The sequence below is a fragment of the Thermobia domestica genome, chromosome 2 (genome assembly GCF_964235325.1).
Source record: "Thermobia domestica chromosome 2, izTheDome1.hap1.1, whole genome shotgun sequence".
NCBI classification, from domain to species: domain Eukaryota; kingdom Metazoa; phylum Arthropoda; class Insecta; order Zygentoma; family Lepismatidae; genus Thermobia; species Thermobia domestica.
In genome coordinates, this window is record NC_137455.1 from 361,163,015 (window position 1) to 361,179,154 (window position 16,140).

The 16,140-nt window shown below is 37.1% G+C and overlaps 1 protein-coding gene across 1 annotated transcript in view; it reads right to left on the bottom strand.

The window, feature by feature from the left end:
- The window catches only part of LOC145678823 (synaptic vesicle glycoprotein 2B-like), a 90,753-nt gene extending 76,263 nt beyond the window's left edge, over window positions 1-14,490 (bottom strand). Inside the window, exons 1-2 of the mRNA XM_081749369.1 lie at window positions 14,373-14,490; window positions 54-104 (exon numbers count right to left, since the gene is read on the bottom strand). Coding sequence (XP_081605495.1) covers window positions 54-104; window positions 14,373-14,412 — 91 coding nt within the window. The 5' untranslated portion in view covers window positions 14,413-14,490. The remainder of the gene's footprint in view (window positions 1-53; window positions 105-14,372) is intronic.
- Window positions 14,491-16,140: the final 1,650 nt, after the last annotated feature.

The following is a 16,140-nucleotide window of genomic DNA, read 5'->3' on the forward strand; positions in this document are numbered from 1 at the left end:
CATTTTTTTTCCCCTTTTATCTATCTTAGTGAGATAAAGGTTTAATTACTTACCTGCATTTCGAATAGCAGTTTCAAAATCTGCTGCGGATTCCTGTTCATTTTCTGAAACGAAAGAAATTAAATGTTTTAAAAAATGTTAATGTTGGTAACAATATCAATAGCAAATGTTGGTAATCAATAAAGATATAACTTGTTTCTCTGATATACTGTTACAAGTTTATTTCTTGAAGTTTAGATTCATCACAGCAGCTATATAAAACGTGAAACTACAAATTTAAGGTGGAATTCGAACAACCATATACATCCAAATTTCAAGGCTCGCTCACCAGGAATATAGAACACGAACCATGTGTAACAAAGGCGCGCGAGCTAGCCAGTTTCTTATAACTCACCCTAACCAGGACACAGATTTCCATGGACTTCTAATGAATGTTATACATAATTCTATTTAATTTAATGCAAGAGAGACACAAACGCAGAAATATCAAGGAAAATTTATAGACCCTCATGTTCTTCTGAGGGACTCAAATCCAAAATAGGTTCTGGTTAAAAATCATCTGTCTAACGCCTGAGACCTAGAGCCTCATTCTGTATCAGTCAAAGTTAACATAAAACTGTGTTTTAGTTTGCGGTATTCGAGATTCGGTACTAATTTTGCAATATAATGGGGCACGGTGGGTCAGCGGTAGAATGCTTACCTTTCGTGCACGGAATCCCTGGTTAAATCCCCACCAAAGTAAGTTTGTGGTGTTTTTTTTTTGGGATACTCCTATTTCCTTCCACATTCTCATTCCATCAATTCTTCCATCATCATTCACTTGCTTTAATCATCGTCTCCGTTAGCCCCAAGAACATAACGTGGGTCGTTAAATTAAATAATTTCATTTCATTTTCTTTTACGTTATGAGATAGGTGACGTTAATTTTTCGTTTTGGAATCATCTATCTTCTGCAATTTCTTTCAGACTCAGCACTACTAAAGACTTTTAACACATATTTTGAATTCCATATAGTAGATAAATTTTGCGAAGACATATAAAATGAGGCCTGGAATGTTACAAACGAAACGAGAAATATCTCTTCTAGTAATACATGTTTTAAATCGAGACGAAGTAGAAATTTCTCCAACCTTATGGACAACTCTTCTCACCCAAATCTTCGATGTCAAGCACTGCTTTAATGTTCATGATTCATAGTATAAAATCTATAAATTGATCGCACGAACACAATGAAGAGCCATCATTAACATTTAAAGATACACAAGTCATTACAGTTTCTCTGATTCATTTATGTTCGCACTAACTTATAAAATACTTTAAATGTATCCAGGACTAGCATTTCTTGTATTTATTAAAAGAAAACGGAAGAAATAAAAATTAAATCGTATAACGTAAAACGTGCTAGAAAAAAAAACATAAAACTTACGGAAAAAACGTAAAATCTGGCAACCTTAAATGTGTTCAGCATATCTGCTCTCTTCACCGTTAGTGTTGGCTTTCTAGACTGCTGTTCAATACCTCTTTCTCTCAAGTTGCTCCTCAATTGTCCTCAACACATTAACTGAATGACAAACTCTTTCAGTTTTAATTCCCACGGTTATGCGGGCTAGGCTAAAGGAGACGGTGATAATGAGAAATGAATGGAATGGTGGAATTAATAAAGTGGGAGGAAACGGGAGAACCCCGAGAAAACCCACGCACACGTTGTTTGTCCAACACAAATCTCACTCTGCGCGAGCTGGGATCGAACCAGGGACTCAATGCACCAGAGGTGAACGCTCTACCACTGAGCCACCGTGGCCCCATGAATGCCAATGCCAATCTCATTCAATGAGTACGAAAGATTACTCATCTTTCCTCTGACCAGACCTGACACTACTTGACTTAGTTGATCTCACAAGAAGCGGTATTTGAGTGCAACTAGTGCCTTAACATAAATATTACCGAGTATTTACATTTTTTCAGGCAAACAATGATTTCAAGAAAAGACATACAAAAGGTATAATTCGCTGATGAAGAGTGTTGTGTTATGCAAAACTAGTGTCTCGGTGTGTGAATACTACATATAACCTATTACATGAACCCTTTGACCTGAAGCTGATACAACTTACCCGTGTTCGCACCACACATCCTGAATGGAATTATGTATTTGGACTCTATTACAAGATTGTATACGTTGACAATCGTGTGACAGAGCGGAACGTGACCTGAGTGAAATCAATGGGTATTAACTGTTGATGGGAAAATTAATTAATCATTTTGTGATGTACGTACAAGGACAAGACATGTATCGGCTTACGAAAATAGAGGTCAAGATCAACTAATAGGAGACCCGTCTGGGAAATTGTTTTGAGAGATCTTTATTGTAGTTCGTTGATGGTTCATGAACATTTTTGATAAATAGAACGTCCAGTGGCGTATCAAACATCTTAGAATTTCAAACAATGCTATGCAAGATTATCATCACCATCACAGGTATTCTGCCATTAGGGCTATTTGCAGGTCACTGCCGCAACTGAGAAGTATCCATGCTCCACGTCTTCAGCTAACCTCTTAGTCTTCACATACGATTTTTCTGTTTTGATATCGTCCATTAATTGTAGTCTCCTTTGCTCCCTCCCCCTCTTTCCTGTCACCATTCCCTCTATCACGTCCCTCATTATATAGTTCCTTCTTAGCCAATGTCCTAACCAGTTTCTCTTTCAGTTCTTAACAATATCTAAAATGGTTCTTTTCTTCCCCATCATTTCTAAGATCTTCTCAATCGTTTTTCGCTCGACCCAGCTAATTTATTCTATTTTTCTCCACACCCACATTTCGAAAGCATAGGAAGGAAGTCTTATAGAACTGTTATGTCCGTCCGTGTATGAACAGGTTACGTAAAGAAAAAAATAATAGGACATTACGAGAAAGATTTTTGGTATGAATTCAGTCTCCCCAGAATATAGATTCCACATCTTACCCTAACTCTATTCAAAACGGAAATGGTAGACATCAACGATTTCCGGTTTTAAACTTGACCACGTGTAACATGATCAACACTTGATAGAAAAAATGCAAATCCTCTTTCACGCCAGACATCTAAAGTGAGGTTTTCCCTCATTCATGCCAGGCAAGTGCCGAGATGGTACCTAATAAAATGGTTTGAAGTCCCTTCCTTTCTTCCCAATTTCTTTCTTCCTTGCCCAATTTCTCGGATAGTGTAATCGCCGAGGGACGTTATCCCTCCTACATGACTGATTAAAATAGCCATAGAAGCTAAAAAGCCCATAGATATAATTTCTAATCCTAATTGTAAGGAACATGAATAGCAATAGATAGCGGGAAGCTGATTTCTGGAATGAATTCAGCTACCAAAGAAAAGTGTTCGATTTATGTCTTTATCCGGAAATGGTAGAAATCTATTACCATTTTCAGTTTCAATATTCGTATGCAAAGAGCAATAGTGATAAAAATATACTAATTTTTGATATGGATTTAGCGTGTCAGAGATAAGTTTTATCTCTGCTCGTGTCTCTCTAATCAATACAAACGAAAAAAAAAAAGATAGTGAGAATCAATTTTTGATTTGGATTCAGCATGTCAGAGATAAGTGTTATCTAAGGTCGTTTCTCTCTAATCAAAAGAACATAACAAAATATAAGGATAATCATTTTTGATATGGATTCAGCGTGTCAGAGATAAGTTTTATCTAAACTCGTTTCTCTCTAATCAATACAAACGAACAAAAGATAGTGAGAATCAATTTTTGATTTGGATTCAGCATGTCAGAGATAAGTGTTATCTAAGCTCGTTTCTCTCTAATCAAAAGAAGACAACAAAAGATAGTGAAAATAATTTTTTGATATGAATTCAGTGTGTCAGAAATAAGTTTTATCTCCGATTGTTTCTCTCTAACCAAACCGAAAGAGGTAGAAATCTACGATTTCAATGCCTAACACTGATCCCCATAGAGTAACAACGATCATAGATAATGAGAAGCTATTTTTTTTTCTTGTTCAATATGGACTTACCATTACAAGAATAGATTTACTGTCGTCTTTATCTCTTTACTGTAACAGGACTAACACAAACCCATTATCACTTTTTATTCCAATATTGATTTGCACAGAACGAAAGCAGTAATTCGGGTAGACAAACTGTTTTTGACATGAATTCCGGATGCCAATAAAAGAGTACAGCTCTTATAATTTTATTGAAACCAGTAATAGTAGAACCTAGTACAGCTTCTCTTTTCAATGTTGATTCCTAAAGAGCAAAACTTATAAGAAATAGCGAGAAATCGTTTACTATATGAACTCAGCGTCCAAGAACATGTTATATCTTTTGAGTTTATTCTTCTACAGCAACGGAATTGATATATCTATTTCTTCTGGTTTCAGCATTTCCTCATAAATCAAAAATTTACTGTATTTCACAAACTAAAACCATTTCTTTTTTTAACTGAACAAACGTGACTTATACGAAGAAATGTAAGGAAGAATGAGCAACAATGAGGGTTTGGCAACTTGATACAAACTGGTGTCAAAAACTAGTATATTTATTCAAATGGTTTACTTTTGTTATTTCATATACATGTCGACTATAAAAATAAACAATAATAACTACATTCAATGATATTATTACTTGAGTTGTCTGAAACCAAAGTATATTAACTACATTTTCATCAATTTCCGAGTTTAAGCATGAAATCAGTTACGTTGCGCGCATTTCAAATGGAACCATATGCCACAAAAGAAACTAAGTGTAGAAATTGACGCAACAATAACGTGAGGGACATTTCTAAAGGAGGGGGGCACGGTGGCTCATTGGCAGAGCATTTACTACCTTTGGTGTGTGGGCATGGGCGCCCGAAGAAAATATTCTAGCGGGGGCTCAAATTCCTGGTTGCTACATTACGTTTGATATTTTTTTTTAATTTGTATTAAGAAAATCTTAAGAAATTCAATAAATTTCTTGAGCCAGGAGGGGGTACCTCGTTTGATCCCCGACCAACTAAGTTTGTGGTGGACATCATGTCCATGGATTTTCTCGAGATACTTTCGTTTCCTCCCATTCTCGCATTTCACTAAATCTTCCATTATCATTCATTTGCTTTAATCACCCGTATCCCTTAGCCTAAAGGTCATAATTGTGATATGTTAAATTGAAAGATTTCATTTAATTTCATTTCCATTTCCCAAGGACAGCAATTCATGTCAAGTAGTCACTGTTTCCATAAGGGTCAATTTCCCACAGCACGGAAAAGAATTTAGTTCAGTTTGGCTTCAGATAGCTCATATGTTTAATCTATCCAATATTAAAATACATGGGTTTAAATAATTCTGTATTGGGACGAATATGATACTAGTCAGTGCAGGCACTTAGCCAGGATTTCGTAATAGGGGGGGTCCGTGACGAAATACTGTAGTTATCACACCACGGGCTTGATCAGTCTATGAAATTTTACTGGCAACATATACCTATTGGTTCGTTTAGCCAAGATTTCGTAATGGATGGGCTTGATATGAAATACTGTGGTTACACACAAGGAGCTCGATCAATCTAAACATTTTACTGCCAACATACAAATATTGATTTGTTAGGACAATAAACTCAGGATATGTTAGTAAGTATTTTAATAACAAATTATGAAGAAATCTCGAGTAAAAGAATATAAAAAAAAGTATTGAAAAAGATATAATCTTCCGAGGTCATTCGAACTCAGTTCTTCTTGTCTTCTTTCTTTTTCTTTTTCTTATCTTCTTTTAATGCCATCAAGGATAGCAACGAGATAGGATAGCAGTAAAGATATCCTATAAAATGGATTAGTGTTGCCGCGAGCGCGAAATTGAAAATGTCTTTAAAAAGTGTAACTAGAATCTATGTTGCCAGTCTCATATTAGTGGTGATTGTGGGCATTTCTTAACTTCTACCTGAGAGTCTATCTGATAGAACTGGTTTATCGATCATTATTTGTAATCTATAGGATTAGCATGGAGCTAGATGGAATTCGGAATGTTCTGTTACATCAATATCCATTTTCAACTTGACCCTTTCTCCCGTTTCCTCCACACAAAGCTCCTCAGAAGAAAGAGTAACCAAACGCTTACTGTAGATTTGTATTTTTAACGCTGCTTATTCTTTTCCTCGTTTCTTTTTGTTTCATCCCTCCTTATTTTTTTTCATTTTTGGTTCCGAAGGGGGTTTCCAGGCCCCCCGGACCCACCCCTTGGCCACGTGCCTGGTCAATGACTCAATTCAAGTAAAAAATGAAAAATGTTACTTTCCTGGTAAACTGTACTTTTCATTACATGACAATTAATAGATGGTATTTCAGTAATTCTCTTGCAGTTTTACCTAAAGTATGGCAACTCTTAACTTCTGAAGGTAAATCTTAAAACACTAATATTATTGAAATTTCCGATTTTAGCATGTTTGAAACTTGTGCATTACTTCGTTGAGTTTAGTAGCTGATATTTTACATTTACAAAGCAGTTGCAGTTGATAGGAAAATTTGTTGTATAAAGTGGAAGCTGTAAATTTTGTGAAGTTAATTTTCTGTACTTCCTCAATAATGAAATAAAATGAAATGAAATTTTTGAGTTTTACGTCCCACGGTTATGCCGGTTAGGCTAAAGGAGACGGTGAAGATGAGAGATGAATGAAATGAAGAAAGTGGGAGGAAACGGGAGAACCCGAGAAAACCCACGCACACGGTGTTTGTCCACCACAAAGTTCACTTGGCGGGAGCAGGGTTTGAACCCGAGACCCCTAGCACCAGAGGTGAACGCTCTACCACTGAACCACCGCGGCCCATTCCTCAAAAATGATTTCATTTGTTAAAGTTCATTCGCCAACATCATTTTCGAATTCAACACGAATTGGTATAAAGTGTGAACCATCGATCTAACACAACTCGCTTTGCGAACAATTCGGTTCGCAAATAGGTATTCTAAAACATTTTTTTCCTCACCTTAAGTGACACGAACACAGATACATCCTGTACTAACGACAAGCCTAGAAATAAACACTATCTGTCAGAATTATGTATTCAGAAACTATTTTTCGTTCTTTTTTCTTTTCTTTTCCTCCTTCTTTTTCCCGTTATATATTTTGCTGCTCTGTTAATTATGTTATAAAAAACGATCATGTTTTTTTTTTTCATTCTATATTCTTCATTACAAAAAAATACACTAAAAATGTTTTTAAAAATACCTACAGCATCCACTTTCTATGTAGTTAGAACGGATTCATTGTACTTAGATTAATACGAGGACTAATCGGAAAGTAAGGTTACAAAACCTGCAGTGAAGCGTGTATTGATTTCATTCAACCAATACAGCCAACAGGTTATTTTGGGACATAGTCTTCATATCGGTTGAGACACGTGTCGCATCGTGGGATGAGTTTCAAGATTCACTACTGGTAAAAAAAAAAAAAAAAAATCCTGTCCTTTAGGGATGCGCACGAGACGAATCGAAACAGGATTTTCCTGACAAAATTCGAGTCCAGACACGGCTCTTCCTATAGAGAACTATACATTTTTCGAGTCGAGACATCACTTTTACAGCAAATTTTCGAGACGAGACAGCCACAAATCTTGCCTCGTGTGCATTCCTACTGTCCTTGCGTGTTTAGTCACGTTGTCACAAGCAGAATGTGACGAACGCTTCCGAACGAAATTTCCAATACTGCCATCAGATGCCGTAACGCGATCATCCTGTTGTCCTGAATCACCTCCTCCCCGCGAGCTGTGTTCAAATCTGTTGATGCCGTGCTGGGTCAGCCGCTGCACCACTCCTCGTCGGTGATATTTTCTCTACCAGCTGCAAGCTTTCGACACTATTCTGCGACATGTTGACGACACGTTACAGCACTTCCATGAACCTCTATCAGCTGCCGGTCAATTTCAACCGTGGTTACATTTTTGTCGTGCACAGAAATCGAATAACTGAGCGAACTTCTTTGCGAAACTAATTTCCAAACAAGTAAACACATTGTTTGTGTTTACCTACAACTAGCACCGTAGGTAACGGGTGGCTGAAACTGTGCACAGTTGCTACTCCATTTTTAAAATTATCGCACACTCCTCATTCCTCTATAACAGACGAAACTCCAGAAATATCGGTCTTGTAAACAAGGGCGCCCATGTTGTGGTTTCCAAGGGGAGGGGCAAGTATAAGCGACGTTACAAATATAGTTTCAAATTTTGCTGTAACTAACGTAAAAATTCTATTGGATTTTCGATATTCCCAAGTACAATTTCCTCTAGGGGCAAGCGCACCACTTTGCCCCCCCCCTGATGGGCGCCCTTGCTTGTAACTCTAGTTTCTGACCCTTCCTCGTATCATTGGGAAAAATTATGTCGTTTCATAAATACTGCTATAAAACCGATTTTAATAAAATTAAATTAACTATTTCGGTTACGGTATACGTCCCACGATTAATGCCTTTTAGGTTAAAGGAGACGGCAGGCCTGTAACCAGCCCAAAAAATTAGGGGGGGCGTCGAAGTTTGGGGTGGGCGATCCAACCACATTACAGTTCATCACCATATTATAGTTCATTTGTAAGCCTACCGAGAAAATTTTAGGAGCCAGTAAAATTTTAGGGGGGCCGGACCCCCTAGACCCCCCCTGGATACGGAACTGGGAGAGGGTGATGATATGATAATGTATGAATATGAAATGTGAAATAAAATGAATTATTTCAGTTTAACATTCGGTGTTTATGCCCTTTGCAGTAAGGAACAAGAATGATTAAGACAAGTCATCAATTGTCAATAGGCGTAGATGGTATTCTCTCTAGGGTGTAATTCTCATATATGTTTTCAATAGAGTTTTCAAATATACCCTGATTTCAAGAAGAGTCAAAGTAGGCACGAGGTAAACCTTGACAACAATGGACACCCGTTGCTTCACAGGGAAAGCAGAATTGTTAGAAACCAGCAGCTCCATGTTTCTTTGTGTTCGGAATAACGTGTGATGATACGTATTTCGTGGCGGTATATTTCACGTTTTCTTCACTTATAAGCGTGAAAGAAACCATCGCACCATGCGTTTTCCCGAGTACGAGAGACCGTGCTGCTGACGATCCTTAACACTTAGGACATCTCGCCTAAGGATTCCGTGTTCACTACTATCAAGCTTTATCCTTTACCTACTTTAACCAATCATAAAGCACATCTCAAACTTTGATTGATGGTATGTCTGGGAATTTCACCCTGCAGGGAATAATCTGTACACCTATTGAACATTAATGAAACATGCATTTTTGAATTGCGTATGCGTGACTTCCTTTATGCTAAGGACCACCATCCACAGTCTCTCAAATTTGAAATAGGGCCTCTTGAAATTTGGCTTTTTCGTGATTTTGGACAGCCCTAGCTCTGAAACTATGCACTTTTCGCCATAGTTCCATACGAACTTTTTCTCTTATTTTGATGTGAGGAATCACCTCTTAAAGTTTGTCGGTATAGTTCATTAACACCCTGCATAGTGTAACCAAATCCAAACTATCAGTGGGGGGCGCGGTGGCTTAGTGGTAGAGCGTTCACCTCCGTTGCTTGGGGTCCCTGGTTCGATCCCAGCTCGCGCAATGTGGACTTTGTGGTGGACAAACACCGTGCTCGTGGGTTTTCTCGAGGTTCTCCCGTTTCCTCCCACTTTCTTCATTCCACCAGTATGATGTGCTTATTCCGTAGAAAATACGAAAACTCAATTTAGGAACCGTTCAAAAATTTTGTGATTCCTGATCGAAAATCTAATCATTGGCCAATATCGCTTTCTTTTGATCCATTTTCAGGTTTCCTAAAATTCTTGTTAACACTGATGATATACGAAACAAGACGTACTGTTTTCATGTGGAATCAGAATCTTTACTCGGATCTGTGTCGAAGCTAAGACAACCGAGGTTCATTCAGACAATCGGACCTCCTTTGTTTTATCGTATTAACATTTTATTGCACCCTAGGCTGTAATTCCAGAATACTACTTCCCGTTTAAAACGTTGAAGATTTTTCAAATACGTGTTAAGAAGGCAATCCGTTCTGGAGGTGGCTCAGTAGTAGGGTTCATTTATGGAAGGTGTTTTTTCGGTTCAATCCCAACTCGCGCCAAATGGGCTTTGTAGTGGACGAACGTCGTTCTCCTGGGTTTCCTCGGAGTTCTCCCATTTCCTTCATTCCACCATTTTATTAATTATCATCACCACCGTTTTACTTAGACTCGGAACATAATCATGGGAAAATAAACTAAAAAGAATACTTATTCATTGTTTATTTCGTTTTACCTGGCTAATTTTCTACATTCTTCTTTATATTCATATTGTGAACATTCTCATAGTGTCCATCTTTCTTCTTTCTACAATACGATACTCCACACGAAACATATGAACACTTTTACCACTAATTGCTTATCAACTGATCCACAAAATAAGTCTTTCTTCTTCCTATTCAAGCATCGTTTGCTATTCCTATTCTTGCATTTTATTTTTTCCATATACATTTCACACTTTCATTGCTGTACTACCAAAACGTAATAATTTTCTGTACTTTCACTTCCTCTCTTCCACCTTGAATACTTAAGATAATCCCTATCAACCCTACCCCTTCCCAGTTCTTATCAAATCACTACTCCTTTTGTATTTCTTTACATTTGTTTGTACCCAACACTACTCATTGTTTCACTTTAAACCTTCGTACATTTTATATATTTTTTTCAGGTTGTTTCTCTATGACAGCCTGCAAAGTAAATATATTTAATTCTTCTTATCACTTCTGAAATACAATCTTTACTAATTTTTTCTAACGCCCCCAGTGGCGGCTGGTGCTATATGTTGCATGGTTGTACAACCGGATATTTTTTTAAAATACTAAAGGGATCTATCAGTAAAAAATAAAAAAATATCCTTTGCTCTTCAGCGCAAGACAGTATTGATGCATTTCTAGAAAAAATCAATTAAAAAACTGAAAGAAAGAGAGAGATTTACATTTCCAGTTGCAGCGAGCGTTATCACTGGAAGCAGTAACATTGAACATATGTCAGCGAGCTCGTATCTCTTAACATGGGGAAGTGGATTTATTCTTGCATCACTGCTATCTTCCCGCATGCCAGCTTGCAGTTGCACCTCGTTCCGCAACTGGTATATAGTCAGCTTCTGTAATAGTTACGAATTCCTTCGTTTGGCAGCGCTTGACTCAATTGATAGGGAGAGTAACAAACAGACGCTTGGAAGAAAGAAGTTATTCATAAAACACAAACTCGTAAACAACAAATACGCGTCTGGTGGTAGTAGTGTTTCTTACAGCAGGCATAATATCGGGGGAGATTTGCCCTCCCAAAGTTGGGTGTTTGTGGTCCTAAATATTCATTATGATTAAAACAGAGGAATTATCAAAATATAAAATAATTCTGTATTTTAATTTTGTGCTCGTATCGGTGCAGTTTTTAAGAATGTTTACTGTCTCAATAACTGTCTAGTATCGATTCTCTTTCAAGTATCGATTTTCCCTTTTTGGGGGGGTTATTGTTATATTATCAGCCATGAAATTAGGAGATTCCAACATGGAACACCAGGAAGTATGTCTAATGAAAAACTGAAGTATAAGTGCAGTCAGCGGGACTTAATACTGTATTTATCACATTTCTTCTCACTCCACCCAGTTAAGTAATTGATAATAGTAGAAATACCTAGTGCTTGCAATCGCAGTTCGTTCTTTTTTCCAACTTTGAAATATACACCTACCATACCCGAAAGAGAAATTCCTATATTCAAGATAATTTCATCATCAAATTCAGTGATTTCGAATTCACGGTTAATTCCCATTAATTGAAAACTGACAAATCATTCCAAATATTAATATTTAGTAAATCACGTCTCGAAGGAGAAAAAAATCTACCACTGGGCTCTGTACCTATAGCTCTGTGTCTTTCAGGCACATGATCCCATGTTCGATTTCCGGCGGAGAGCATAAAAAATTAATCTCAAATCATTCACTTTCAATAATCATCTCTTTTCTTTAGCCTAATTTGCTGGAATGTTAAACTTTTTTTGTTCATTTTCGAAGAAAAAATTTTAGATTTCACGCTTCTTTATAGTAGAACAGGAGACAAGAGTACGTGGTTTCTGAAAATGGACTTTTTGTTCCTTATAGTTATACAAAGTAATGCTAACAAAATGCATATTGTCGGAGAAGAGAGGTGTTTCTATACCCCAAAGAAAATAAAGCGGAAAATATTTGCGGTAGCGATGCTTTCCATTCAGAAAAACTTGGCGAGCAACATTTCAGATTTCAATGAAGTCATAGACAAAATTTGAAGCTCGAAAAGAACCAAGTAAGATCTTCCATTCTAAAATAATGCATAGTTTGCTTAATTAAATAATTTTGTTTAACTGTGTGCATGAATATATGCAATTTTCTTGCTTTTTTCTTCTTTTCGGGTTAACGATATCATTCATGGCTTACAGCACATGCTATATATTTGATTAATCTCTTGTTCAATGATGTGTGTGTAGAAGTTTTGTATATGAATAGTGTATAAACGTACATTGATAGTGATTGTTTGAAAAAAAAGCAATAGCTTATATATTAAATCAATGTTAGAGAATGGCCTTTAATCAATATATATACAAATATAGCTTAAAAAGACTTTCCTCTTTATACTTCCTGAATTTTTTTTTTTTTTTTTTATAAAACTCAAGAACGCTGGAAAGGGGAACATTTCCGCGTACCTACATACCTTTAATATTGCAACCGGTGTTTCTACAGACCATGAACCGCTACTGACGTCCCCAACAACAGTGAATAACACTCTAGAAAGACAACATTCTTGTCAAACTTTCCTTTTAATAACACTTCCATTTTTCATTTCTTTTCTTCTTCTTATTTGTGTGGTTAATAAAATTATCAAGTAAGGAATTAGATTGAATGAAAACTCGAGGCTCCATTATAGCTGTACGATTAACATACGTGTCTTCAACGTAGATCTGTGTTTGATTCCCGGTTGGGGCTCACAGGATTTGGATTTCATATTAATTTGTAGGTTTGCTCCACATATACCTTTGGTGCCGAAGAAAACATTCAATTTCAAACCAAACAATCATCCCTAGCAGCAAGGTTGGTTGGTCCACCGTTGGGGATTGAGTGGGATTTGGTCGGCCCAATGTTGGTTAAATGTATGATTGGCCAAATAACTATTCTCCCGACCTTCACGCAACGATACTAAAGTTGACTGTCCCAACGTTGAGCCAACCGTTTTTACTACTAGGGTTTTCTAAATTTGGTGAATGGGTTGGCCACGGAAAAATGCTTTCGTCGTAATCGCGTTGGTACGACTGACATATTAGTATGAAAGACAATTGGAAAGTACTTGGACATTTTGTAAGGACGTAGTTGCGGGAAAGAAACTACAAATTTTTGAGTAACGCATCTCACGCTTGGAAATTTACTCTTTTTAATGATGCAGGTTAAACCCAGGTAATGTAGATAAGTAATTAACAGTTTTATTTTTAACTTACTTACCAAAGCACTTTTACGAAACGTCCTGTATATATTTGGACACAAACTTTCTCATGACTATTTTTTTTTCTTTTCTTTGCGGGAACACGGTGGCTCAGTGCTGATCTCTGGTGTATGAGGTCCCTGGTTCGATTCCCGGTCAAGTAATTTTGTGGTAAACAACATCGTTCCCGTGGGTTTTCTCGGGGTAGTCCCGTTTCTTACCATTATCTCATGCCACCAGTCTACCATTAGGGGCGGATCCAAGGGGGATCGCCCCCCTTCCTTTCCAGAAGAGGAAACTTTTTTTGTTTCATATATATAAATAAAACCCATCCCAAAGTTTGGAGACCTTCAAAATAGCAGTATTACAACCAACCGCCCCTCCCAGAAATCGGTCCTGGATCCGCCCCTGCCTTCCATAATCATTCACTTGCTTGGGGTCCCGGGTTCAATCCCAGCCCCCGCCAAGTGAACTTTGTGGTGGACAAACACCGTGTGCGTGGGTTTTTTCGGGGTTCTCCCGTTTCCTCCCACTTTCTTCATTCCACCATTTCCTTCATTACTCATCATCACCGTCTCCTTTAGCCTAACCGGCAGAACCGCGGGACGTAAAACTCAAAGATTTCATTTCATCATTCACTTGCTTTAACCATCGTCTCCCTTAACCTAAAGGGCACAATCGTGAGACGTTAAACTAAAAGATTTTATTTTGTTTTGTTTTCTTTTCTTTCTTCCTTTAAAACACAATTTAAGAAAACAAGTTTCAGCATACACTATTAGTTTGAGATCTGTTGTGACCTCCTGTGATAGTTTTGTATGTACACATACCTGCCCTATCAATATAAAGATCTAGCTATGTGTAGGAAATCAAATGTAGAATATGTACTTACCCTCTTCCTCGGCGGCGACCTTTAGATTCGTCTCTTCCATGCCTGAGTGTAATTTACCCAACACTTAATAAAAAATCTTATCAAAAAGGCGTCTCACGCACAGTGGTAGACCTAATGGTACAGAACATTATTACAACAGTCTCTATTTACTGAGACCAAGGTTCAATCGTTAGGGGCTTATCATTTTTATTTTCTGTTGTCATCGTTGCTGTAACAAGTATGTCACTTTTTTGCTATTCTAGAGCTACATGTTGGCTGAAAGATGATTTTTTTTTTTTTTTTTTTATGCTGCCAATATCTGAGATTCACGTTAAGATTTCCATTCGGCAAACTGAGAAGTCAGAGGTAAATTTAAAAAAAGGAAATATTTACAATTTATTTAAAGTGTTAAATACCTACCTATTTAATTTAGTTTGTTGGAGTGGGAGTTCGAGTTGGAGTTTGGTGTCTCCACGGGGGGATCCACAAGTTCTGGATCCTTCGAAAATTTCCAAACTCAACATACATGTATACGCTTTCTCAATAAAACTGTACGGGTCTTATGCAGAGTCGTTTTGACGTATGATTAGCGTCACACTAAAGGCCTGACTACTGCAGGAAACACGTTAGTCGAACTCTTGAGTATAACACTAATCATGCGTCAGAACGACGTCTTCGTAAGGATCTACTTTCAACAGGAAAATGATTCATGTAAGATGAAAATTTAATCTTACATTTCATCTGTACTTTCTCTTATTGAGCGTTCACCTATGGTGCATGGGGTCCTTCGTTCGATCCCAGTTCACGCCAAATGAGCTTTGTGGTGGACAAACACCATGGGCGTGGGTTTTCTCGAGGTTATCCCATTTCTTTCTATTTTCTTCATTCCACCTTTTCATTCATTTCTCATCATCACCGTCTCCTTTAGCCTAGCCGGCATAATTGTGGGACGTAAAATTAGAGATTTGATTTTTTCTCTTTCTTATAAAACAATCTGATTATATAGTTCTATCATTTTTCTGAAAATATAAGTGGAAGTACCTTACAGTTACTTATCGTCTTTTCGTAGTTCTAATAATAAACGTTCAATATTACATACACGTAGTGGCCTGTAGTACCGGACCCCCTCTCCCCAAACTTTGGACTACCCTCATAAAAAAAAATCCGGGTGCGCGCCTGGCCATCGCCGAGGGTATATAAGACATCAGTCTACAGTTTAAGGTGGAATTCGAATCATTATGACACTGTGCAACAAATTTAAACTTTTTTTCTGTCCTTCAAATGAAATTATGTGATTATAACTACATGACAGGGACTGAATTTATTGGTGGAAACCAAAATGTTCCATCATGTCATGTTTTTGTTGGACAGACTGCAACACATAATGGAAATGTACAATCATGTCCAAAATTATTTTCGCATGTCTATAAATATGTTGTTCTGGGAATATAATTTGATAACGAATTTGATAACGATAACGTATTTCTTATAACGTTAGTATGTGTATAATCGGCAAAGACATGTGTGTGTGGCAAATTTCATGTCAAAAGAGCAGTAAATAAGAACAATAAAACGAAAATAAAACTTTCTTGTCCATTTAGTAACATTTTGTTTTCCTCATTCTAATTTTCGTATTTATAATTCTTTTCCTGTGAAATTTACCACAAATATTCATTTCCCGGTTATAGACATAGTATCAGTATTAAAAGTACCGTGCAAAATCATTATCAAATAATGTTCTTACAAGAAGACAGTTATAGATATGCGACAATCATTTTGGACATGAGTG